This window comes from Elephas maximus, chromosome 4 (assembly GCF_024166365.1).
Source record: "Elephas maximus indicus isolate mEleMax1 chromosome 4, mEleMax1 primary haplotype, whole genome shotgun sequence".
Taxonomy (NCBI): Eukaryota; Metazoa; Chordata; class Mammalia; order Proboscidea; family Elephantidae; genus Elephas; species Elephas maximus.
In genome coordinates, this window is record NC_064822.1 from 85,791,345 (window position 1) to 85,816,928 (window position 25,584).

The 25,584-nt window shown below is 35.6% G+C and overlaps 2 protein-coding genes across 3 annotated transcripts in view; one reads left to right on the forward strand and one right to left on the reverse strand.

The window, feature by feature from the left end:
* Window positions 1–152: 152 nt before the first annotated feature.
* Window positions 153–20,666, forward strand: FGFR1OP2 (FGFR1 oncogene partner 2). Of its 2 annotated transcripts, XM_049882691.1 has the most exons (7): window positions 153–399; window positions 7,344–7,492; window positions 9,560–9,677; window positions 10,756–10,898; window positions 13,898–14,011; window positions 16,476–16,589; window positions 18,365–20,666. In XM_049882691.1, exons 2-7 carry the CDS (start codon window positions 7,358–7,360, stop codon window positions 18,500–18,502), a joined length of 762 nt encoding a protein of 253 aa, XP_049738648.1. In that variant the 5' UTR covers window positions 153–399; window positions 7,344–7,357; the 3' UTR covers window positions 18,503–20,666. The 2 variants fall into 2 exon arrangements, with proteins under 2 accessions (XP_049738648.1, XP_049738649.1); XM_049882692.1 differs by lacking the exon at window positions 13,898–14,011 and having other exon boundaries at window positions 154–399.
* Window positions 20,667–23,778: 3,112 nt separating this feature from the next.
* The window catches only part of TM7SF3 (transmembrane 7 superfamily member 3), a 33,315-nt gene continuing 31,509 nt past the window's right edge, over window positions 23,779–25,584 (reverse strand). Inside the window, exon 12 of the mRNA XM_049882711.1 lies at window positions 23,779–24,397. Coding sequence (XP_049738668.1) covers window positions 24,135–24,397 — 263 coding nt within the window. The 3' untranslated portion in view covers window positions 23,779–24,134. The remainder of the gene's footprint in view (window positions 24,398–25,584) is intronic.

A 25,584-nucleotide genomic window follows, 5' to 3' on the forward strand; every position in this document is an offset into this window, starting at 1 on the left:
TACGAGACGCCGAGCGAAAGCTTGGGAGTGGATAAGTAAGGCGGGACGTAGAAAGGACCCGCCCCTACCTCTCGCGCAAGTGGGCGAGAAATGGCAAATAAATGGCTTGACTCTATTTTTTTTTTTTCTATCCCAGGAGAGCCCGAGGAAGGAAATCTCGCGAGGTTGGGGCGCTCACAGAGCGCTTATCAGAGGCGGCCAGCGGAGAGTCTCTGGAGCCGGTGATGGGGTTGGCTTCGCCGCGTTCGCCTCTGCTCTTTGGCTACCTCTGTCCGGCTCTGCGTCTGCTTGCTGAAGAAGCTGAACGAGTGCTTGGGGTCTTTTCCCTATAGGTCTCCGTTGACAGAGGCTTTGAGACTTAATTTCCACGTTTGACGGCTGCGAGGGTTTGAGACCGGAGTAAGTGGAATAAATTCGGGGACGGGAGCGGGCCTAGGCCAGTCAGAAGCTTTCTTTCTTCCCCTGGGCTGCTCCGGGGTTTTGCACCTCTGAACTACCGGCCGCCCGTCCTTAGCTGCTTCCCTTCGCGGGCTCCTCGCTCCTGGAAGCCGGATTCCTCTCCCTGTCCTCAGTTCTGAGCTCCTCTTGCTGAAATTGAGGTGCGAAAAGCGTTTAATGAAAAGTCTTGGCCCTAACCTTGTGAACACCCCTTTCATGTCTGTTTTTTTCCTTCCTTACCCACCTGGGAGCTCACCCTTTGCGGGAGGGACGGGGGTGGGGCTGAAGGGAAAAGGAACCCTTTTGAGTTATCAGGTTACCTCTTTGCAGCATTTGACATGGATAACCATTCTCTCTTTATTGAAAGTATCTTCCAAGGGATACTCCTTTTTTCCTGTTTCTCTTCATAGATAACCATACGCTTTTTCTTGAAACCGCCCTCCAACGGATACTGCTCATTTCCTGGTTGTCTTCCTACCTTTTTTCTGTATCCCATCACTAATAATGGCACCGGTTTCCATCCCTCTGTCCAAACCGGAAACCTAGGAGCTATTCTTGACACTTCGTTTTCACTTACATTGCCCTGTATTATGTCTTCTTTCTCCAGAATTATTGCAGTTGCCACCCAGCTGGTTCTCCACCATCTTCATTTCCTTCTAATGTCCTCTTTCCATGGAACTACCATTCTGGAATACATATCTGTTTATATCAGTTCTTGGCCTAAACTCTTTCAGAAACTGTATTGCTGACAGATTCAAGTCCTCGTTGTTAAGCATATCATTTAGGACCTTTTACAATCTATTCCAGTCCGTTTTACCTGTTTAGTTTCTTCTTGCTTTTCTTTAATATCCAACCATGGCTGTTTTCCCAAATATGCCATGCACTTGCCCAGCTCTGCGCCTTTGTGTGTGCTGTTCCATTTGTGTAGAAGGGTTTCTGTTCCTTCCCAGCTTTATCCATCAAGACCCAATTCATAGCCACTGTCTTCACAGACTCACCTAGGTGACATTGATAACACCCACCAGGCTCCCAAAGCCCAGTAGTTCTGCAGTATTTATTAGATCATATATTTTTTTTATTATTTCTGTATCTGTCTCTCCTGCCTATTTAACTTGAGGCTAGAATCACATCTTATTCATCGTTACAACAAAACCTGATCCAATATTTGGCACATGGCAGACATTATTTACATGTGTATACGTATTTAAAATGTAATAGTTATAAAGAATTTACCATGGGAGTCCTTAAAAAAAAAAAAGAGTCAATTCTGACTCATAGTGACCCTATAAAATGTAATAGTTATAAAGAATTTACCATGGGAGTCCTTAAAAAAAAAAAGAGTCAATTCTGACTCATAGTGACCCTATAGGGTTCTTGAAAAAACCAAACCCATTGCCATTGAGTCAATTTCAACTCTCAGCGACCCTATGGAACAGGGTTGAACTGCCCTATAGAGTTTCCAAGGAGCACCTGGTGCATTCAAACTGCCAACCATAGCACTTAACCACTGTGTCACCAGGGTTTCCATAGAGTCCTTAGTGCCCTTGAAGTCATGGAATTTTAGAGTCAGAAGGAACTTTGTGTATTAGCTTGAAGGCTCCCAACCTTTTTCGAATATGAGGAACCTTGCACCCCTAACACACAAGTAATTATACTTTAGTATTTATTTATTGAGATATGCTAAATGGCCAAAGGGAAAAAAATTAATGTTCTTAAATGATTTTGTATTTTATTACACTAGTATCTTTCTGGAGTCCTGGTGGTACAGTGGTTAAGAGCTAGGCCGCTAACCAAAAGGGCAGTAGTTTGAATCCACCACCTGCTCCTTGAAAACCCTGTGGCGCAGTTCTACTCTGTCCTATAGGGTCGCTATGAGTCAGAATCGACTTGACGGCAATGATTTTTTTTTGGTTTAGCATCTGTCTACATTTGGAAAATGGTGGGGCATGTGTGGGAAAAAATGTTTTAGACTACAAACAATGCTTGGTGATTGTGCATTCATGTACTTCTTCCATTGATTCCTTGGCCTGAAGGTTAGAAATAACTGATTTAGATTAAGTTAGTTCCTTCTTGAATTGTCATATCTGTTTAAACATATGTATATATAATTTAGCCACAACTCCAAGAGAGCACCTATAATAAAAAAAAAAAAAAATTCCTCCAGTGCCCTTACTTCCAAATTCTTTTCCTTCCAACTGTAAATTTTTTTTTCTTCATAAAGCTGCAAACATGCCCATTCCACCATTTTGAAGGACAGTGAAAATTTTCTGTGGTTTCAAATACAATGATATACCTGTATAAAGTGCTTTTTATATTTCATACACTCTTGATCTCTTTAGATTGTAAGTTCATATGAAAGCTATAGCTATCCCTTTTTATTTATCTCTATGTGTTGGTTAATATTATGAGTCAGAATTGACTCCATGGCAATGGGTTTGATTTTTTTGGTAATTAATATTAGAAGCACCTGCCTGAACAACCCAGGAAAACGTTTTAAACTAAACAAGACTGTTGGCACTTAAAGGTGCATCTCTGGTATATCAGTGATCACAATATTTCTGTGTAGGTTCAGCTATTGCATAGTAGATTTATGGATAAATGAAAAATAACAGTGACTTGAATGTCTTTAGATTTTTCTTAACCAAAATAAAAAATTAAGCAGCTGGCAATTGCTGTATTGGGTGGGTGGTAGTTTCTCTTTTCTCATCAGCAGAATGTTCTGAACCCTGTGCCAGGAGTCTTACTGCTTTGGGTTGTAAAGTGGGTGAGAATGTGTCTAATGCAGCAAAAACAAAGAACTCTGCTTTTAAAAAAAAATTCACTTGTAAATTGAGTTTATCTATAAAAAAAAAAAGTCTGTAAATACACTGACTCTTTGAGACAGGCACTTTAAAAATAAGTAGATAAACTGAGAGTACTCCTTTTTACTGCAGCCTTTTTTTAATTATTATTAAAACTTGTTAGAGAGTTTGGAAAACAACCTTCTTCCCATTCCACTTACTCTCTTCCCATAAGGGTTTTAAGACAAGTGGTAAAGTAAATGCATGTTATAAAACATTAATTTTTTTTTTCCTATGGAGTTTCAAATACAGGAAATGAACATGCAGATTCTTAGAAACTCAGTATTACTGCTTTTCTGAAGTATTGGTAAAGTCATACTTTGAGTTACCTGCTGTTCATAATTGTTTTCACTGAGTATGTTTTTGTAGTTACAAAATAAATTTTACAAATAGCTTATTTTGATAGTAATACTTTGTTATGCAATCTAGAGAGAGAATTTTTTTTAAGTGTTAATTTCAAAAAACCTGTCAGTAAACATTCATCGATCTTGTAATTAACTGTAATGCCTTATTAAAATGGATGCTAGACTTCTATTAGTTACATGTAAACATATTTGAAATGTTTATTTTTCATTTTCTCATTATTTACACTTCCATTCATAATCTATGGCTGGCTTGAAATGCAATTCCTACAATATCATGGAACCCCCATGATGGAGTAGAGTCATGGAATTTGCTTTGTTTTTCCATGGGGAGATGATTGGGGGGGAAGAGACTAAGATGGTTTTTATGTAGGTAAAAACAAACAGGGCCCTGGTGATCCAACTTTACTGGCGAATAGAACACTAGTTTGGGGATCAGGAGTCCTTTTCCTGGGGCTAGCTTGGCTTCCTTCTTTGCTGTGTGCCCCTGTTATTTGACTTCTTGACATTTGGAATTCCTGCAACTGTCTCATCATTGGTAAAATGGGAGTGAACACCTGTTTTGTTGACCAAAGGGTGGCTATATTTACAAAAAATACTGTCTTATATTTAAAGCAGTACCCCTCGGGTTCTGAAAGCTACCATCAGTTTGAATTAAAGTTATTATCTAGCAGTTTGATTTTACCCTAGGGTACTCAATAGAGATCCATTTGGATTGAATAAGGTTTTAGAGAAAGCCAGGAATAATAGAGCAATTTTGAAGAAGAAGAAGGTGGCTTGCCATAGCACACAGCAAGAGTTTATTTTACAGTTACAGCAATTGAGGCAGTGTGGTACCGATGTAGAAACTGATAAATAGACACAGAGACAGAATAGAGAGCCCAGAAAAAGACCCATATGTTTATGGAAAGAACATATGACAGGTACAGTGTTAAAAATCGGTGGTGGAAAAATGTACACCTAATAAGTGGTACTGGGTCAACTAGTTGTCCCATAAGAAAAAGGAAATATAATTTCATACCTATCTTATACCGTACATGCAAATAAACACCAAATGAATTAAAAGCCAGCATGTGAAGGCAAACCCTTGGGGATGATGAATGATTTTTTTTAATTAACATACTGTAAAATTGTCCTTTTTTGTGATATAGGTCTATGAATTTTAACATATATACAGTTTCATGTCAAAATCACTACAATAAGGATTCAGAGCAGTTTGTAATCACACCCTCTTCCACCCCTAATTCCCGACAGCCACAGACCTCCCTTCACTGTAGTTTTGTTTTTCTACGGTATCAGATATTTTGAAACATTAAGTAACATTTTGAGACAATCTTCTGTTACTCATCATAATGATTTTGAGAGGACTAAAAACATTAAGGGCTAAACTTTGATAAAAAAACCCCACTGCTGTCGAGTCGATTCCGACTCATAGCAACCCTATAAAGACTTTCTAAATATTTCCAAATGGATTTTATAGAGTTGCCTCTCTGTGGTTTAGGAATATGTACTAGTAATAGCGTGTTTGTATTACAGATGAATTGGAAGAGTCCCCTGTTAAAAAACCACAGTTTTCATGACAGCTAAAATACTATTCAATTTTGTATTTCCTACATATATTGGCTACCTGTGTGTGCGCCTTCTCCAGCAAACACCAACTTTAAGTATCCCCTCCGATAACCAACTGCGAATGCAGTACTTATCTGACCCTAAGCACCACAGCTAGTTCATATCTCACAAGTTAAAGGGCACGGTCCTCCAGAATGCACATCTGCCCAAGACTTCAGATGCCAGTGGTAAACTTAAGGATTCCCCTGACACTCTTGCTTCTGACCTGATGGATATAAACTTGGAATTTCCTACCCAGTGGCTCTATGGGAGGAAGAGTTGGTGATCTGCTTCCTTAAAGATTGTTGTTGTTGTTGTTGTGTGCCATCAAGTTGATTCTGACTCATAGCAACCATATGTGACAGAGTAGAACTGCCCCATAAATTTTCTAGGCAGTCATGGCAGCAGATCGCTAGGTCTTTTCTTTCGAGTGGCTGATGGGTTTGAACTGCCAACCTCTTGGTTAGTAGCTGAGTGCTTAATCTTTGTGCAACCAGGGCTCCTTCCATGAAGATGACAGCCTAGGAAGAATTCATCAGGTCTTCTCCAATTAATCTGTGTCTGAGGATTCTGAAAGCATAGGTTTGTATTTTGTTTTTCGGGGAGGGGGAAATTATACAGTGTCAGTTTTCTTGTGTCTGGATCAGCTATCTGATCATATATATGTAGGAGCCTCAGTGCATTTTATTTGGAAGTAGATCCTGTTTATTAAATTTGTAGATGTTGGATTACAGAGGGAAAAAAAAGTATTCTGATAGCAGTTCCAAAATTATAATTTACAGGTTGGGTCCTAGAACTATTACAGATTCCCACTACTTGAGTTATTCTTTTAAACCAAGGTAAATAAACTTGTTTATCTCGTCTTTTACAATTTACTCTAAACTCAAATTTGCCTTTTATTATCTTCTTTTACCATTTGCCTAACCAGTTATTTTTATGACAAAATTCTTCTGTCTCTAAATATTTTACTTAGAAGTCATTTTGTCTTTTTTTTTTTCTTTATAAACAACTTTAAAATTTTCCTCTGAAGGATCTAGTGTTCTATAATCATATGACTACTGGGAGATATAAGCAAGAAAGCTGTATAGTTATCCATCTATATAGATAATTCCTCACAGAAGTTTAGAAGAAGCGAGATAGACTGGAACAATAGAAGGACAGGGCATAGGGCTGCCATAGGGTCACTTTGAGTCGGAATTGACTCTGACAACAACAGGTTTGGTTTGGTTTTTAATTTCTCACTATGTTTTAGCCCTGGTGGTATAGTGGTTAAGATCTGTGGCTGCTAACCAAAAGGTTGGCAGTTCGAATCCCCCAGGTGCTCCTTGGAAACCCTATAGGACAGTTCTGCTCTGTCCTGTGGGGTCACTATGAATCAGAATCCACTAGACGGCGGTGGGTGGGTATGTTTTAGCTGATACAGGCTATTGGTTGTCATTTACAAATACCCTTTTCTATATATAACGCCCCAGGAAACCCTGGTGACGTAGTGGTTAAGTGCTACAGCTGCTGATGGAAGGGTCAGCGGTTCAAATCCACCTGGCGCTTCTTGCAAACTCTGTGGGGCAGTTCTACTTTGGCCTGTAGGGTCGCTATGAGTCGGAATCGACTCCATGGCAACAGGTTTGGTTTTTTTTGGTTTATAATTCCCAGATCTTATAATACAGCTCTTTTTGGTAGCTTTAGCTACAAAGCGAGAAATTGTATTAATCTCCAGATTGCTTACTTCTTAAAGGTCTCTGGAAATGCCTAATCACCTACTGGCTATTTTCTAAATTGACAATTTTATATTTTAATTTATTGTACTTCAATTCCCTAGTTCAGGTTTGAATCCATTTATAAAAACAGGACAGTAGTCTCTCTGCTTCAACTGTTGGGTCTACTCCAGAATACCGTTTAAACCTTAAGTCTGGTTTTTTCATCTTTATTTAGTTTACAGTTTTGAATCTTTGTTAATGTAACCTGAAATGAAAGGCTTCTGAAATTGCCTTATGTACTGTAACAAATACAGTTTAAGAAGAATATCCGTGTTCACGTGGAACTAAAATAAGCTGACATGTTGACTTTGTTTTGAGTGTTGATTTTAACTTTATAGGCGCTCCTTTAGAAATGAGCTGCACCATTGAGAAGGCACTCGCTGATGCTAAAGCTCTTGTTGAAAGATTGAGGGACCACGACGATGCAGCAGAATCTCTTATCGAGCAAACCACTGCTCTCAACAAGCGAGTAGAAGCCATGAAACAGGTCTGATTTTCTTTCTTGTTTATTCCATTTAATAAAAGGAGTGATTGGTAATTTCATATTGTTTGAATCATAAATTGCTGTTTAATTAATATCTAGTTATAGTTTCAATGTTCTTTGAAAATTTAAAAGTAGTTTAACTTATATGTTTCAGTTTTACTTTAGGGTGTGATTTTCTTATGTTCAAGTGGTATATATTGTGTATACGTATGTATTTTTTTTTTAAACCTATAGACTTCACCACTTATTTTCTAACAGATATGCATTTGAGTTTAGCAAGTAAATGAATTTGTTAGGTCTAGATACATTTGACAAAAGCCAGATCATACCTTTTACTAGTGTTGACATTGTTTCATATTTTCATGATATAGAAATGTTTACATTTTTGTTTATAAAAGTGCTTAGGTAATGCTATTTAAGAAAAAAAAAATGGTTTTTGAAAATGATGCAAGACAATATCTGGTTTACACTTCATGCAGATACTGCATCCCTCTTGGTTCCTGTTTTTTATTTAGTGCTGCCTATTTTTTTATTAAAGAAGAACTGAAGAGGGCTTCACTTCTTGCTGTGCTCATTCACTGTTGTACTTCACCACTTCCAGTGGGCCATCAAGTTTAGCTAGCATTTTAAACCCTCCACTGATAAAAGTTTTTGCCTCTAAAAGAATTGTAAAATCTCTGATGTTATGATGGAAATCAGTAGGGGAAAATGTATGTTCATAGTCACCTCTGTTGAAACTCATCCATTTTGTAAAAGGAAGCCACCCTGTGATACTAGTCTTAACAAAAGCATTGGGAATAGTGGAGGAAGTTTGTTTCTTTTGTTTTGCAACTCTGTTGCCCTAAACAGATCACATTCCTCCCTAACTGTCCAGCTTGAGTCAGACACTCCAGTGAAGGTATATCTGGTATTGAATTATTAAAAAAAAATTTGACATCTGAAGTTAAGAACCACGAATGTTATAACGAATGCATTATTAACTGGCTTACTAAAACGCCTTGAAATAAAGAAGTGCAGTTTTAGAGTCTCATTTATTCGGGGGGGGGAGGGAATACAATGCTAAATAATTTTGCATTTCTTTTCAAACGTTCTTTTTTAATTATTGAGATATAATTCACATACCATAAAATTCATCCTCTTGAAATGTACAATTCAGTGGTTTTTAGTACATGCACAAGATCGTACAACCGTAACCATTATCTTATTCTAGAATATTTTCATCTCCTCCAAAAATACCCTGTATCCATTCATCAGCAGTCACTCCATATTACCCCCTCCCCACAATCCCTGGCAACCACTAATCTTTCTGTCTCTATAGATTTGCCCGTTCTGGACATTTCATATGAATGGAATTATGTAATGTGTGACCTTTTGTGTCTGGCTTCTTTCACACAGCATAATGTTTTTAAGACTTATCCATGTTGTAGCATGTGTTAGTACTCTTTTTTTTTTTTAATGGCTGACTAACATTCCATTATATGGATATACCACATTTTGTTTATCCATTCATCAGTTGATGGACACTTCAGTTTTTTCCACTTTTTGACTATTATGAATAATGTTTCTATAAACATTTACGTACAAGGTTTTGTGAGAACATGTTTTTAGTTCTCTTGAGTATGTACTTAGGAGTGGAATTGTGGGGTTATATGGTAACTCTATGTTTAAATTTTTGAGGAGCTTCCAAACTGTGTTCCAAGCAGTTATACCCATTCCTGCCAGCAGTGTGTAAGCATTCCAATTCCTCTACAACCTTGCGAGCACTTGTTATTATGTCTTTTTTTATTACAGCCGTCCTAGCGGTTGTCAATTAGGATCTTGTTGCATTGATTTGCATTTTCCTAATGACTAATGAATGATGTTGAGCATCTTTTCATGTGCTTATTGGGCATTCGTATATCTTCTTTGAAGAAATGTCTATTCAAATCCTTTGCCCATTTTCTAATTGGGTTATTTGTCTTTATTGTAAAGTTATGAGTTGTTTGTGTATTTTATATATACTAGACTTTTATCAGATATATGATTTGCACGTATTTTCTCCCCAAATGTTCTTTTATACTCTTTCATTAGTACCAGGAAGAAATTCAAGAACTTAATGAAGTTGCAAGACACCGACCACGGTCCACACTAGTTATGGGAATCCAGCAAGAAAACAGACAGATCAGAGAACTACAACAAGAGAACAAAGGCAAGATATATAATCACTATTTATAATAAATCAAACGAGAACTCTAACCTGCAGTTGTACTAGTCATACGAAATAAACTTTTTGTTAAATGTAAAATGAAACTCACTGTATGTTTGGAACCAGCCCATGTTTAGGACCAACTGATATTTTCAAAAACTAGAAAAACAGCCAGGTGTCAAAAGTTACTTTTGACATTAATCCTGTTTCCAGTCCGTATGCCTAAATCATATTTATTGCTTTTTATTTTGTGTTACATATCAATGTCTGTCTTACTTGGAGTCATCCTAGTTTTTCGTCCTCATTATCCAATTTGCCCTATTGTTCTTACCTATGAAATAATTCAAGTTTATTCTCCATTCCCACTGCTTTGTCCCCCAGTTTTGGTGTTCATATTCTCTTGCCTGGGCTTTCCTAAATGTTCTCCCCGATTCCAGTCTTTTTTCTCTCTTTAACCCATCTTCATTAGAAGTATCAGATGGGTTTTTTTAAAAAATAAATCTGATCAAGATATTCTTATGCTTAAGAACCTTCATTGTATCTTTATTTCCTTATACAAAGCTATTCAAAGTCGATTTCCAGCTTTCCTTTCTTCCTTCGTCCTTTAGCCCTCTTCTCTGTGACCCCTTCGCTCTTGCCATCCCGGACTAGCCCTTAAACACATCATCCACTTTCGTCCCTCCCTGTTTAGAAGGCTCTTTCCTTCTTTTTTCTATTCAGGGAACTCAAGATCATCTTAATATTATACTTCTGTGAAGCTTTCACCAATTTCTCCCAACAGATTTCTCATACGTATTTTAGTACAGTTCTGCTCTGTATGTACTATGTTGTATTATAATTACATGTAATTCTCTTTTTTTCTCCACTAGACTCTAAGCTCCATGGTCTTTTGGTATTCCTAATACAGAACATTGTATGATACTTAATTGCTGTTTAGTAAATGTTTGTTGAACTGATTCTTAAAAAAAGAGTTAACGTGGTCATTTAAAAAATTAAAGTTGTTTTTATTAGAAATTAAATTTAATACAGAAGGCAGTGTTTGTGTACCTTTAACGCAAGTTTGATACTGTCATTTTGATAGAATTGCGTACATCCCTGGAAGAACATCAGTCTGCTTTGGAACTTATAATGAGCAAGTATCGAGAACAAATGTTCAGACTGCTAATGGCAAGCAAAAAAGATGATCCAGGTATAATAATGAAGCTAAAAGAGCAACACTCCAAGGTAATCCATTCTATAAATATAACTTGAAATGGAAACGAGGGACAATTGGTTAACTTGTGTTCAGATTTAAAAAAAAGAAAAATCACAAGTCTAGTAACGCCATTTTAACATGCTATTGAATACTGTATCTCTTTAATTGACCTTTTCTGTTTTTCCTTATTTTCTTCAGTTCTTTTTTGTGATATATCATTTTCTAACTACCATTATTCTCTAGTAGCTTTCATATATATTCAAACATGAACTGTATTTGGAAAATATAGGTAAGTCTGTTCAATTCAAAATTGTTTTTGTATGTTATCTGCTTATAAGAAATATTTCTTTTAATAAATATGTATTTTGATATCTGTTGCAAAAACAAAATACTGAAAACTTTTTAAGAAATTTGAAACCTGCTAAATGTTAATTTATTTTTTAAGATTGGTTTCTGAATAAGACTAATTCTTCCAAATGATAAATGATTCTGTTTATAATGGAAAAATCATGGACTTGGGGAGAGGAAAAAGAACCAGCATATCAAAATTTTGCTCCCTCTGCCTCCATGGAATACCAATTAACATCATATTAGTGGAAAAAAGAAAAAAACTTTTTTTTTTTTTAACATCATATTAGAGACTGTGCTAAAGTGGTTAAACTTTTGTGGTTTCCCTGCTGTTGATCTTACTTATTGTCATCCCTGTGTCTGTGCCCTTTGTATGCATCCCTGGCAACTGCTATGAAAACAAATAGAAAAATCCTTTCCCATTTATATTTTCTTCTAAACTAAATTTTAACTGCTGCTGTGAAATAAAAATATTAGAATAAATTGTGATGATAACTAGGCCATTATCTGTATTGGATAGTAGTGAGCTAACTATTATTAGTTATAACTTTAATACTATTTAAGAAATGGTAGTTGGTATAAGGCATATTTTTATTTTTCTCAGTTATTCAAACACATTCCAGATTATTTAAAATATTTTTTCCACCATGGTGCTAAAAAACCAAACAAAGCCCATTGCCATTGAGTCAATTCCGTCTCGTAGTGATCCTGTAGGAGAGAGGAGAACTGCCGCATAGGGTTTCCATGGAATAGGTGGTGAATTCGAACTACTCACCTTTTGGTTAGTAGTCATAGCTCTTAACCACTGCAGCACCAGGGCTCCATCATGGTGCTAGTAGGTGTTTTTAAATTATTAATTCTATTGGAATTCAAGACCTAGTAAATTAAATAGCTCTTTGTATGACTTTCCACATTAAGAAACTTAGTAATAGGCACATTTTGTGTCAACTAGTAAAAAAAAAAAATGGATTTAATACTGCCTGTTTTTTTAATGATGGTATTTAGCACGCTTACCTAAAGGAAATGCTTGGATATTTAAGTGGCAAAACTTTTTTAACCGTACTTTAGATGAAGACTTACAGAGCAAATTAGTTTCTCATTAAGCAGTTAATAGACATATTGTTTTGTGACATTGGTTGCCAACCCCATGATGTGTCAACACTCTCCCCTTCTTGACCTTGAGCTCCCCATTACCACCTTTCCTGTCCCTTCCTGCCTTCTTGTCCTTGCCCCTGGGCTGATGTGCCCATTTAGTCTCATTTTGTTTTATGGGCCTCTCTCATTTTTGACTGAAGAGTGAACCTCAGGAGTGACCTAAGTACTGAGTTGAAAGGGTGTCCAGGGTCCATGCTCTGGACAGGTGTTCCTCTGGTCAGTCTTAGACCAGTAAGTCTGGTTTTTTTTTTTAAGTGGCAAAACTTTTGAACATAAAATGTGTCTATTATTAATGAGATCACTGTAAAAACATTTAAATTTAAATGTATAGTTAAGGGTGCTTTTTTAAAGGTACAAAGATGAATTGACTTAAAATTATTAGTAAGATAAATGTAATATTAAGAAATTTCAAAAGACGCTTATGTTTAAGAACATAAGATTTTAAGATATGAAGTGGAGAAGAATACCCTGGTTAAAAAAAAAAAAAAACAGACTAAGATATTACTGCTTGCAGACTATCTGGTAGCAGCTTGACACAAGCAAATGTTTTCTAAAACACATACTAGATTTTAACATTCACCAGAGCTGTTTTATTAATTAGCAAAGTTGTACATTTTCTAAAATAGCTGTAAACCAGCTCTTTCATAATGTGGATTGAATTTGTCATCTAAGTGCTGATTCTTGCCTTCCATAAAATGACTATTCAGTTACTTGTTATTAATTCTAACTAATACCTATTAATGTTTGTGATTTTGATTTTTCCCAAAAAGGAGACACTTCGCCTCAATTAAACAAAAACATTTATTAACACTTGCCCTGGGTTAGTTATTATGGGTGATAATAAGATGAATGAATGAATATGTTGCATTACTCTGCCATAGGAGCTTATAGTGTAATGCAAGATACAGACGCCAATATAACTGTCTAATATAAGGTAGAATGTGATAAATTCTAAAATAGCAATATGAATTGTGTTACTGGAATGGGGGAAGAACTATTACTTCTCATGGGAAGAATCCAGGAAAGTGTCAAAGAAAGAAAGGCATTTAAATCCAGCCTTAAATTAATTATTGGGGGTCAATAAGCAGAAATGATTGAGAATAGAAACTTATATGATAAAGTCATAGAAATATGATATTCCAGAAAGTGTTTAGGAATTAGTGTACTGATATAACTAAACACAAAAATAATTTTTTATTACATTTAGAGGTAACAAACATACTTAGTTACACAAGCAGCATTTTGAAGTAAGAGACCCTTTGGAGACTACAGTAATACAGAATTTTGCCCTCACCTCAAAGTTTTTTAGCACACATTTAAAAATCAGTGGATACTTTGGGGAAAAAAAAAAAACTCATATCTGCCAAATGTTCATTTTTACACTATTTTTGAACAAATGCCTTTTTGGAAATGTTAAAAAAACAAACATTTCATGCAATTGGCTAACACGCATGAACTAACACTCATTCAGTTTTTAAATTACGGATAATGTCCGTATTAACATTATAATGACTCTGTACTACAGATTGACATGGTACATCGTAACACCTCCGAAGGATTCTTCCTTGATGCATCTCGACACATCCTTGAAGCACCTCAACATGGACTGGAGAGGAAGCACTTGGAAGCAAATCAGAATGTACACAAAATAAAACAGTCAACTTTGGGGGTGTGAATGGAAGGGGGGTCCATTTTAACAAAGTTATTTGACATTGAATTTTCCTCCCAGGTTAGATTAGGAAATAAATATAATGAATTAAAAGAATGCTGTGCTTGTCAAAACCAAGTGAAAATATTGAGTGTGGAAACTTTAAATCTGTCAGTTAATTCTGTGTTTATAAAGTATCATTCATAGCCTGTTAGATAATTGCAGGTTTTAAAAGCTGTTTAGCCCAGCTTTTCATTTATTTGCTCTTGTTGGCTGTTGCTGAGAAATTTTGAAGTAATTTTTAAAATTTAAACAGTCATTCTCTTTCTGGGACATCAAAGCTATGTTCTTGTCAGTAATTTTAGTCTGATTTTATAAAACTTTTGGTCAAACTATTAAATTTTTCAATTCAGATTTTTAATAGGTTGTAGTCCCTTAATGAGTTCACAAATAAAATACAAATGCCTTTGTTTAGATTGTGTGATTGAGTACGGTAGTGCTTCTTCCATTGTCTTTATTTTTTTTTTTTCCTCAGTTGTGACAGGTCTTTATTACATAAAGTAGAAATAATCCTAGACAAAATTGAAAATGAAAGGCGTTTCAGAACAGTTCGAGTGTTTTGCTGCTGACACTTCTTGCCTTTACATCAGTTTTTAAAGTACAGGTCTTAGCCTCTTGTGCCCATTAAAAGATCTGTGAAATTTGTCTAAAGAGGTTATTGCAGGAAGTGAACCATTAACTGTTCTATTAGAAAGGTCTTTTTGGTTCGTTTGTTTGTTTTTTTCCTACTCATGATGATTTTGTCCTGAAAAAATTAGTGGTATCTTGTTTTCTTCCATTTTGAAGGCAAAGAATTATTTGCTTCCTACATAGTGTTTTAACCTAGGTCAGTGCCATAGGTTAAAGTAAGAAAGCTGTTGGTATTCACATTTTTTACTCATTACCCTTATTCAGTTTGCTGCTGCCAGTTTTTTTTGTTTTTTTTTTTAACTTGCTTTTAAAGTTAGGCTCCCTTTACAGTGGGAAGGATTTTAGTGATTTTTTTTAACCATTGCATAATATGAGAAGTGTTTGTTTTAATATAATTCTTGCTGCCATAATCTAATCCAGGCTGTCCAACAGAATCTTCTGTAATGGTGGAAATATTCTGTATCTGTGCTGTCCAGTGTGGAAGCCCTTAGCCACATGTAGCTATTGAGCATTTGTAATGTGGCTAGTGCAACTGAGGGCCTAAAATTTTTTAAAAATTGTATTAGATTTCAGTTAAATTTAAATAGCCCCACCATATTGGACAGTGCAGACTGAGTGCTTTATTGTTCCTTTCTCCTGAATGCTAGCACTGTATAGGTTTCAAATAAAATACTAGCTTGCATTTTTGTTGGTTAAGAAGATACTAAATGTGTGGTTTGCTAAAGATACCCAGATTTTTCCTCATCATGTTTCTTCCATGGTTTACTAGTTTTATTTTGGGTCCTGTTTAAACATTTTTAACAAATAAAGAGTATGTATAACTACTTAAGACACTTAATGTTTGTTTTGGGAGCTATTGACATATTGAAGTTTTGGCCTTGACGTAATAAAATATCCCTTGATTGCCAGTGAATAATGATCTGTAGAAGTTGTTTGTTGAGAAAATAATAGTTGTTTTCAAGTTCCTGTTATTTTAAACTTTTTTTGTCTGTCTCTTTGACTAGACTGTAAGCTTCTTGGAAACATATCTTAACAGACTTAGTTGCCTGGCTTAGTGCCTGGCACATTGCAGGTGTGCCAAAAACAATGAGGGAGTGACAGCGGAAGAAATTTGTGCTGCTTGCACCTAAGAAATGTACACATCTATATTATACAGGAATTATATTTTGAACTGTTTACAAAGAGGGCCCTTTAATATTTTAATATTAAAAGAAGAATTTTGTTCATTTACTCAATATTTTTTACCTATTATGTACCAAACACTAAATAATAGGCAGATATTATAAACAACATACAGCTTCTGCTCTCAAAGATGATTATAATCCAGAAAAATTCTAGACTGGATTGAGATTTATTTATAGGCATGGATAATACAGAGAAGATTTATAAATCATGACTTCAGAGAGGAAAAGAGATTGTGTCAACAATTTTTATTTTTCCCATTACCTTGACCAATAATAAAAGTAGATGCAAAAAGAAAAAGTTGCTCATGACTTGTGGTGAAAGCAATGCAAAGTATGATCATTAGTACTTTTCTTGTTACTGGGTTTAGTTGTACTTTGGTGCTTATCCTCATTTCTAGTCCTAACAGAAATCTGAGCTCAAAAACACATTCATGTTCAACTGCCTTTCATGTGAATATCTGTTTGCTATCTTGTAAGAGTATTTATTTTAAGTGGCAATACAGATTTTTTTTTTTTTTTTTTAAAGATCCAAAAATAAAGCATTTCACTGATTGGCAACTCCCACCCTTTTCTTTTTTCAGGAATTACAAGCACATGTTGACCAAATAACTGAAATGGCAGCAGTAATGAAGAAAGCCATTGAAATTGATGAACAGCAGGGTTGCAAGGAACAGGAACGAATATTTCAACTTGAAGTAAGTTTTAAAATGCAAATATAGTTGGAAACTGTCTATACGAAGACTTATGCCAGAAAATATATCCCATTTAAAATATATATATATACTTTGGGATACTGGTAATGTTCTTTTTCTTAATCTGGATGCTAGGTTACATGGGTGTATAATGCAAGACTATTTATATAGTGGAGCCCTGTTGGCACAGTGGGTAAGAGCTTGGCTGCTAACCAAAAGGTCGGCAGTTCAAATCCACCAGTTGCTCCTTTGAAACCCTATGGGGCAGTTCTACTCTGTCCTATAGGGTCACTGTGAATCAGAGTTGACTAGACAGCAACCGGCTTTATTTATACAGTAATACAAGAGTCTAAGATCGGAAGTAATATGTAACAGTAGTGGAGGTAACTGTTGTATTTGACCCTGTATTGCTTCATCTTGTCAGATGAACATATGTTTTCAGTTCTGTAAATATTTTCATTTGTTCACTCCATTAGAGATTATGAGGATGCAGAGAAAAAAAATTTTAATCCAGGTACTTTTTGTGCATTGTTTCTCTGAAGATGAAAAGCTTTTGTCTGATATGTTCTTTATTTTGTGATAACAAAAGCACAAGTCATTGTTGAATAATTTAAATCAATAAAATAGACTTCTATGCTTTAAAAGCTACATTTTGAAACCATGGTGCAAAATTTGTTATAGAGGGCCAAGCATGATTTCTCTTTCAGCATACAGTGTGTCCCCGTTTTTTTAAGTAGGGGTTGGCAAACTCTGTCAATAAAGGCCAAGTAACTATTTTAGGTTTTGCAAATCAATCTCTATTTTAACTACTCAACTTTTGCCAATGTAACACAAAAGCAACCACAGACAATAATAAACAAATAGGTGTGACTGTGTTCCAATAAAACTTAATGTATAAAAATGGGCAACTAGTAGGACCAGGTCATAGTTTTCTGCCCCTGCTTTATACTACTGAAACTTAGAAAATGAGACTGTAGACAGGGTGGTAGTGAATAGGTTATTTTTTAAATTTCTGCAAATTTCCTACATTAACTAATGTAGACAAAAATAAAGACGAAATTGTTTACCAATGCCAGATTTGATCACTTATTTTGCTTTTTAAGAAATATCACAGTCTACTCAGCCAGCCCTCCTGCTCTCAGATTCCAGTGAGGGAACCAAACCAGATGGTTTATTCTACATTCCATGCTATCAAGGAAACTGCTAAAAGCAGTAAAGTACTAAAAGGTTCTAGTCTCAGGGTATCATTCATTGGCTTTAGGCATCTATCTATCTATATATATATATAAATCTAGATGTCAATTTCTTCATGTATAATGTGATTGTAAATAAAACAATTTCTGAGATCCCATCTGTAACTACAAATGCATAAATAAGGCTTTACCGTGGTGGAGATGTTGAACATATGACTCCTAAAACAAACAAAAAGCTAAACCTCTTGCAGTCAAGATGATTCTGACTCGTAGCGACCCTATAGGACAAAGTAGAACTGCCCCATAGGGTTTCCAAAGAGCAGCTGGTGGATTGGAACTGCTGACCTTTTGGTTAGCAGCCAAGCTTTTAACCTCTGCACCACCAGGGCTCCGTATGACTCCTACTTCCTTAAAAAAAAGTTGTCTGGATTCAAGTTGTCAACTGCATATATTACTTAGTACAATTATGACAATTATAGAACTTCATTTTTATTTATCACACCTTCATTTTTTTTATTACAACTTGTATGCACTCTCATGGCTACCTTGGTGACTGCATCTTTGTTTTTGTTTGCCTTCTTATAGCAAGAAAACAAAGGCTTGAGAGAGATCCTTCAAATAACTCGAGAATCATTTTTGAACCTTAGAAAAGATGATGTTTCGGAAAGTACATCTTTGTCAGCATTAGTGACGAATAGTGACCTGAGTCTGAGGAAGAGCTGAAGAGCTTCTCTTAAATTGCTCCAAATGGTCACTGGGACTGGCCTGCTCAATGAATGGATTGAGTAACAGAACAATCAATCTCAGTCAACCCTTTTATTTTATGTATATATATATATATATATATATATACACACACACACACACACACACACACAATGTACAGTACACTGGCAATGACATTTTTAAGAGACAGCAACAAAAAATGCATATTTACTGGTCATTGACTTTATTCCAAAACATAATTAAAAGGTAGAAATTAAGCCATTTACAATTGAACAGATGAAGGATTTTCACAGTGACTGTTGAATATAGAGAGCTTTCAGTGGTGCTCTTGGCTAGTTCTGGATGATACTTGAGTAAACTTGAATATTTCCAATAAGTGCTTGAGAATTTATAGAAGTATTCCATTTTAAAAACACAAATTTATGCCATAGCTCTCTGTGAATAGATCCTCATACTAAGTTTTATCCTTCCTGTTTGGTATCAGAGTTAACAAATGGCTTGTGTACTATAAGACTTCAGCTTTAGTGATCGTCTGTCCGCCTTCCCATTAATTAAAATTTTTGTCAAAGAAAATTGTTTTAAAGTCTTCAAGAATGTTTTATACTCACCATAAACAAGTGATTTAATTTTAGCTAATTTACCCTAATTGATAAAAATAAAACTAGGATACTTACCCTAATTTTAGCTAATTTACCCTAAATGATACCCTAATTTTAGCTAATTTACCCTAATTGATAGTGTATGAAATATTTCAGGAAATGAAAAGAGAAGGACTACTACTTTCTAAGAAAGATCTTTTAAGAGACATATTTAGTAGGTTAAACTACTCTGAAAGAAAAAGTTTTGATTCTAAGTCAATAATGAAGATGAGATTTTTCTCTTCTCTGGTTGATCTTTAAGGTTATATGTAGTTCATTTAGCTAACAGAGTTCAGATGTTCGATATAGCATGCTAAGTGTGGTAATTTCAGAGTACACTGGGAATTCCTCTGGCCTTTACTCTTTTTTAAGTAATTTCTCTTAAGAAATAGTAACAGTAAAAAGTAAATTATAATTTCAAAAAAATTTGGGTCCTCATAACCTGTAAGATTTTTCTTAAAACTTTTTTAATCAAAAGGGGAGAGAAATCTATGGATTTGTTTTGTTTTGTTTTTACAAAATATCAAATATTCTGTATATAAATTTTTAAAAGGCCACCAAATACAGAAATGTGCTTTAACATCAGTTGAAACCTAAAGTTTTCTTTTTTGTGTGATTGTAGAATAAGTGTCAAATAAGCTTAAGTATACTGTATTTTTATGCAAATAACACAAGCCTTCTATGTTTGCCAACCGCGCCCTCCCCTCAAGAAGAATTTTCATAAACACGCTGTGCAAATTTTTCTTTTACAACAACGTGTAAAAAAAATTGGCATAGCAGCACTTATGAAAATACGGGGGGGGGTAGGGTGTGGTTGGTAAACACATGTAGAAGGAGTGCATCGTTTGCGTAACAATACGGCATTCGTTTGCATTAAATATTCATATTAGCACAAACAGAAAATTCTGCCTTTGAATGTATAGTTTGTTAAAGAAGTATGCCTTCACATGATAATTTTTATGTATAATTTCATATATTGCTAATATTCAAAGCTACTTTTCACTTCAGAATTTTTCTATCTTAAGTTTGGGGGAAAAGGGGCGACAGGGTTGCTTGCACAGAAAAAGGCTAATGGCCCAAACATTAAACAGGTTTCTTATTCAGAGACCTTAATTGGTAATTTATAAAAAAGTGAGTTTTTATTTTTAAACTTTTCTATTGCCTTTTTGGAAAATATCCCTTAATTTGACGTCAATTCATTCAAATAGTTTAACACAAGTAAAAATTAAAGAAAATGAGCTACACAGTTGAGATTCAGTCTGAGGCAATTCACTGAGGCAGCTCTATTATAAAATATTACTTGATAATTATTTTTGTAAGCAAATTAAGTAGAGTTAATTTATTCTTGGTTTTCTTGCTTGGATGTAATTTTTAAGGTCTTGGCGTTTTAAAGACATTTATTTTGTTATGTAGCAACAGTTTTCCATCCCATACCTTTTGTTTTTATTTGAAGTTAAATTTATGTCCGGGAGTATGTACTGCACAAGAGTCTATTTTATCAATAAAGATGAGTGATTAAAATGTAGTACAGTCTACAGTTTATTTTGAAAACAATGCTTATATTTATTCTTACATACAGTTTATTTTTAGGGCCTTTTGTCTCTTTACCACAAAACTGAGTATTCACAACAGCCTCTATCCATTTCTTAGTAATTGGCCAGCAACTTTTGATTGCTGATTCTGCAATTTTTTTTTATCATCTATCAATGATATTTTTTATTTTATATACAGAAATATAATTCCTAAAATACAATATTATGCAGTCTCACAGATAAAATGCTTTCTGTTCAAATTCATGTATTCTTTAATATCAAGGAGACTTCCACAATTTTTAATTTCTAAATTACTTCAATGATAAATGGAAGATCACAGATCCGTAACATAATTTTTTTGTGATCACTACCCTTTTTGACTGTCATCGTGAAACAGGGAGTATATTTTTGAGTGGAATATTGATGAATAATTTCAAATTAGAATGTGAAGGGGCATTTTCCTCCTACTTCATTGGCTGCTCCTCCTCAGTTTCCTTTGCCCTTCTCTCTCACCTCTTAATTTTAGAGACCCACAGGGCACCTTCCTTATTCCTATCCTATCCTGTATCCATACTCACTTCCCTGGTGATCTTACCCAATCTCATGAGTTTAAATACCACGCGTATGCTGCATGACTCTCAGATTTCTAGCTCCAGCGCAGACATCTCTCATTAACTGCAAACTCATCCAACTGTGTTCTCAGTATCTCCACTTAGATGTCAAAGATACATCTCCAGATTAAGATATCCAAAGCTGATCTCCCAGTCGTACTGCCAGAACCTCTTTGTACTCCCCCCATCTCAGTTGATGACAGCTCCATCTTTCCAGTTGCCAAGGCTCTCCATAATGAGAAGGGAAAAGTTTATTCCCATTTTGGTTTGGCTGCTCTTACTCATCCTCCAGGCCTTGGCTTAAATATCATTTCCTGAAGGCATGTGACAGGGAAACAGACTTTGCAAGGCCAAACATGAGCGCTCTCATGTGGCCTGCTAGTTCACTACAGTTTGCTGAGCCATTCTTACGTAAGTCCCTGGTTTGTAGCCACTATTGCCCACCACCAGTATAAAACCTATTCCCTCCCACTGTAGAATGCAGAGATCTGGTTTGGTCCTGTAGCTACCAGGACTCACCACATCTGAAATTCTCCCTAATAAACTCATCTGCTGCCACACTGGAGTTGCCCACGTCTTTCTTCGGTCTCTCGGTACTCTCCAATTTTGGAGGCAAGTTTCACATTATTGGTCTATGCCTGGATAGATTCTTCCTCAGCCTCCCAGATTCCACCTTCCTGCCACCCCATATAAATTTTCACTGGATGTTGTGTAACTACATTAGTATCTCATTACAGTGTAAGCCCCAAGAGCAGGAGCCATGCCTATATTGTTCACCATCTTCCTAGTGTCGGTGTCCAAGGCAATACCGGCACATAGGAAGGAACTCAACAAGTACTTATTGAATGAATAAATATGGAGTCTAAGTCAAAGACTACTACGTTACATATATATATATATGTTTTTTTTTTTTTTTTAATTTGTATCTTGCACTGTGGCTTGGTCCAGATCTGCCAATCTCCCCAGGCCTAATATTCCAGCAATTTCTTTGTTGTTAGAATCAGCTTTCCAATCCCACCTTCTACAGAACTCAACTGGCCTATAGCACTAGTTAGCTTTTGTGGTTTGGCAAACTGGTTGCTAACCTATATAACATGTTAATCAGAACCCTTTTACAACATTTGTAACAGCTTTTCCTATGTTACTATTTTTCTTCAGTTTGACACATCAGAAGTACTAATGACACTAACACAAATTAACCCAATGTTAGAGTCAACTTTCCTCCTACCAAAGAATATAAATTTTAACACACTGCCCCAGATTTGGAAACCCTGGTGGTGTAGTGGTTAAGTGCTATGGCTGCTAACCAATGGGTCCGCAGTTCGAATCCACCAGGCGCTCCTTGGAAGCTCTGTGGGGCAGTTCTACTCTGTCCTGTAGGGTTGCTATAAGTAGGAATCGAGTCAACAGCACCGGGTTTGGTTTTTTTGTTTGTTTTGCCCCAGATTTCCTTCACTTTCTATTATTTGAATTACACTTAAATTGATTTTTTTAATAAAGAACTGAATTCTTTTTCCAGCTTAAATTTTGTTTCTATAGCTAGAAAACTGTTCTCTCATGTCTTATTGCTATGGTACAAATATAGTGGGTGAAAAATTTTATAACATTTCATAATAATGAGACTTTTCTGCATTTTTTCAAAATATTTATTATAAAAATTATGCACACTGCCTTTTTATTACTTATAATTTAACATATGAAAAATTTTAAACAATTTGTATCCTCCCCCCCCCCAAAAAAGTGTGTTCTGCTTTACAGTCTTTGCTGGCAGTATATTTTGATGGTACAGAAAATAACTCACAAACATTCCATATAATTCTGTTAGAATGTACAAAGATATGGTAGAAGCAAGTGTCTCTACAGTGAATTACAAAAAATATTTTTCTCCAAGTTTAAGTTTTACTGAAGTTAGATTAATAAATAATAGACACCTGCATATAGTTTTTCAAGGCAAAAATTAGTTTTATATTTTTTTCATTGTTTCATCCTTCTGAAAATATTCTTAAAAGCAAAAGTTGAAGATTTTTCGGTAACCTGAAACTTCAAATATCTACTGTACTTTGAAAAAAAACATAAAAAGCAGCATCATTTAAATAGTGGTTAAACTCACCAAGTATATGCAACAACCATAAAAGACCCAGTAAGTTATGTGGATCCTTGGCATTCCAACATATTACCAGTGCCCATAGCACAGTGGTTTGCCCAAAACACAGTGGCAAATTCAGTATAACATTTAAATAAAACCACCGCCTCCCCATTTAGAAAGGTGAGAGAAATGTTGACAGAGTTATAAACAGAAATCCTGGGGCTCTGCAGGAGAATCGTCATATTATTATTTTTTAATTCATTTTTAAATGTATCCTTAGGAGCTCAGCTGCTAACCAAACCGTAGGCAGTTCAAATCCACCAGCCACTCGTTGGAAACCCTATGGGGCAGTTCTGCTCTGTCCCATAGGGTCGCTGTGAGTCGGAATCAACTTGACAGTAATGGATTTGGTTTTTTTGGTTTTTATTTAATGGAATAAGTTAATCGGTACATTTGTAAACCAAAAGGTAGTTTCCAAATTTTAAAATTTACCAAAAGGCAATTTCTCAAGCATTTTGAAATAAAAAAACTACCTTATCGCCAACTTTTGACCATCTCTCTCGGACTAATCCTAATTTCCCTAGTATGCCCTTACCATGTAGCAATAAACAGACCATAGTATCATGTAAAACACAGATATATAAGCCAGCTCTTTTATTAGACTTGTAGTTGTGATTACGGAAGCAGTCTTGGCATGAACACCCTAGCTAAGGTAGAGCTCAGGTTGTACTTCAAGAGCACCATGACCAAGCCCTTAGGCATCTAAAGAAGTAGGGGTGTTCTCTCTCCAGCCGACTGTTCTCCCTGGAAGAACTCTTTGATCTGGGCTAATCGACCATACAGCCTCTCTCTCAGTGGAGGGATGTGGTAGCTAGGGTCCAGAATGTTCGTTACTCTGCGCTCTCTCTCTCTCTTCCATACCTTATAAGGGTGGGGAGGGAAAAATGGTTGACCTCTTTCTCTTCGAATCTGTAATGTAATTCCACTTACTGCCAGCATCCCCCATACTGCCAGGATAATAAAGTCTGGAAAAAAAAAGACAGTAGAAGAGCACAGTTTCAACTCTTGTATTTTAAAATCTAACATAGAATTAATACTTAACTCTTCATGGCCTAAATTTGTGTCTTCCTATCTCAAAAGATCTGACTGTTGCATTAGTCCAAAATATATATATATATGTATTTCCTCACTTATAAACCAAGGAATAAGTGGGGGATCCTATATTCTTACATTTGAAACTAGGATTTTTCTATTACAGGTATTTCAAAGTTTAGACAGGTTGTAAAACAGTAAGTTATGTGGATCCTTGGCATTCCGACATTGTATTGCTCATAACATAGTGGTGGTTGTGTTTTTCCAGAGGGGGTGAGGAAAAAGGCAGCAATCTAGTTATACTTCACATATGCACACCATGGAATGTCAGAAGCCACAACACTTGCCTCTTTCCCATTCCACTGGGTTCTGACTAGGAGGGACTCTGATACAGCTTCCTGCAACTGCTGGCAAGGACCGTGCCCCACTCATACAGAGTAGAGACAGAAATGCATGAAGAGAGTCAACAGACAGTACTAAGCTTTTCTAAGTAAAAGGCTTGGCAAAAACACTGTCTTGTACTTAAAACTTCTAAGACAAGGATTTCAAGGTCTCTGCCATCAACCTCTTAACCAATGAGGGCAGGCTTAGGGTAGCACAGGGAAGGATTTGTCCTAAAAAACAGTCTGATTATGCTTATGCCACATTATCTTCAATTCTAAGATAGGCTTTTCATCCTCCATATTTTAACATTTTTGAAATCAGGGCATTATCTATTTTAAAAAATCTCTGTGGGAATCATTTTTTTCTTCAAAAAGTTCATGGAAAATGTTTAATTAATAGAATCTTAGAATTGCAGCAGTCTGCTTCTGTTAAGATTCACAGCCTTGGAAACTATGGGGCAGCTCTGCTTTGTCCTTATAGGGTCGCTATAAGTCATAAGCAACACAACGGCAACGGGTTTGGTTTTGGTTTAGAATTGAGGAAAAAATACTGATTGAAAATCCCTTTTAATTAGTAAATTGAGTGCTTAATTAAAGGAGAGAAAAAAGGAGTAACTAAAAAAATTACATTGACAATCTTATCCCTCATCGCACCCTACCTATAAAGTGTCAAATGCTTTATTCTCAGCATTTTTCTCACAATTGGGAATTGACCAGGTAAACCTAAGTAATCATGG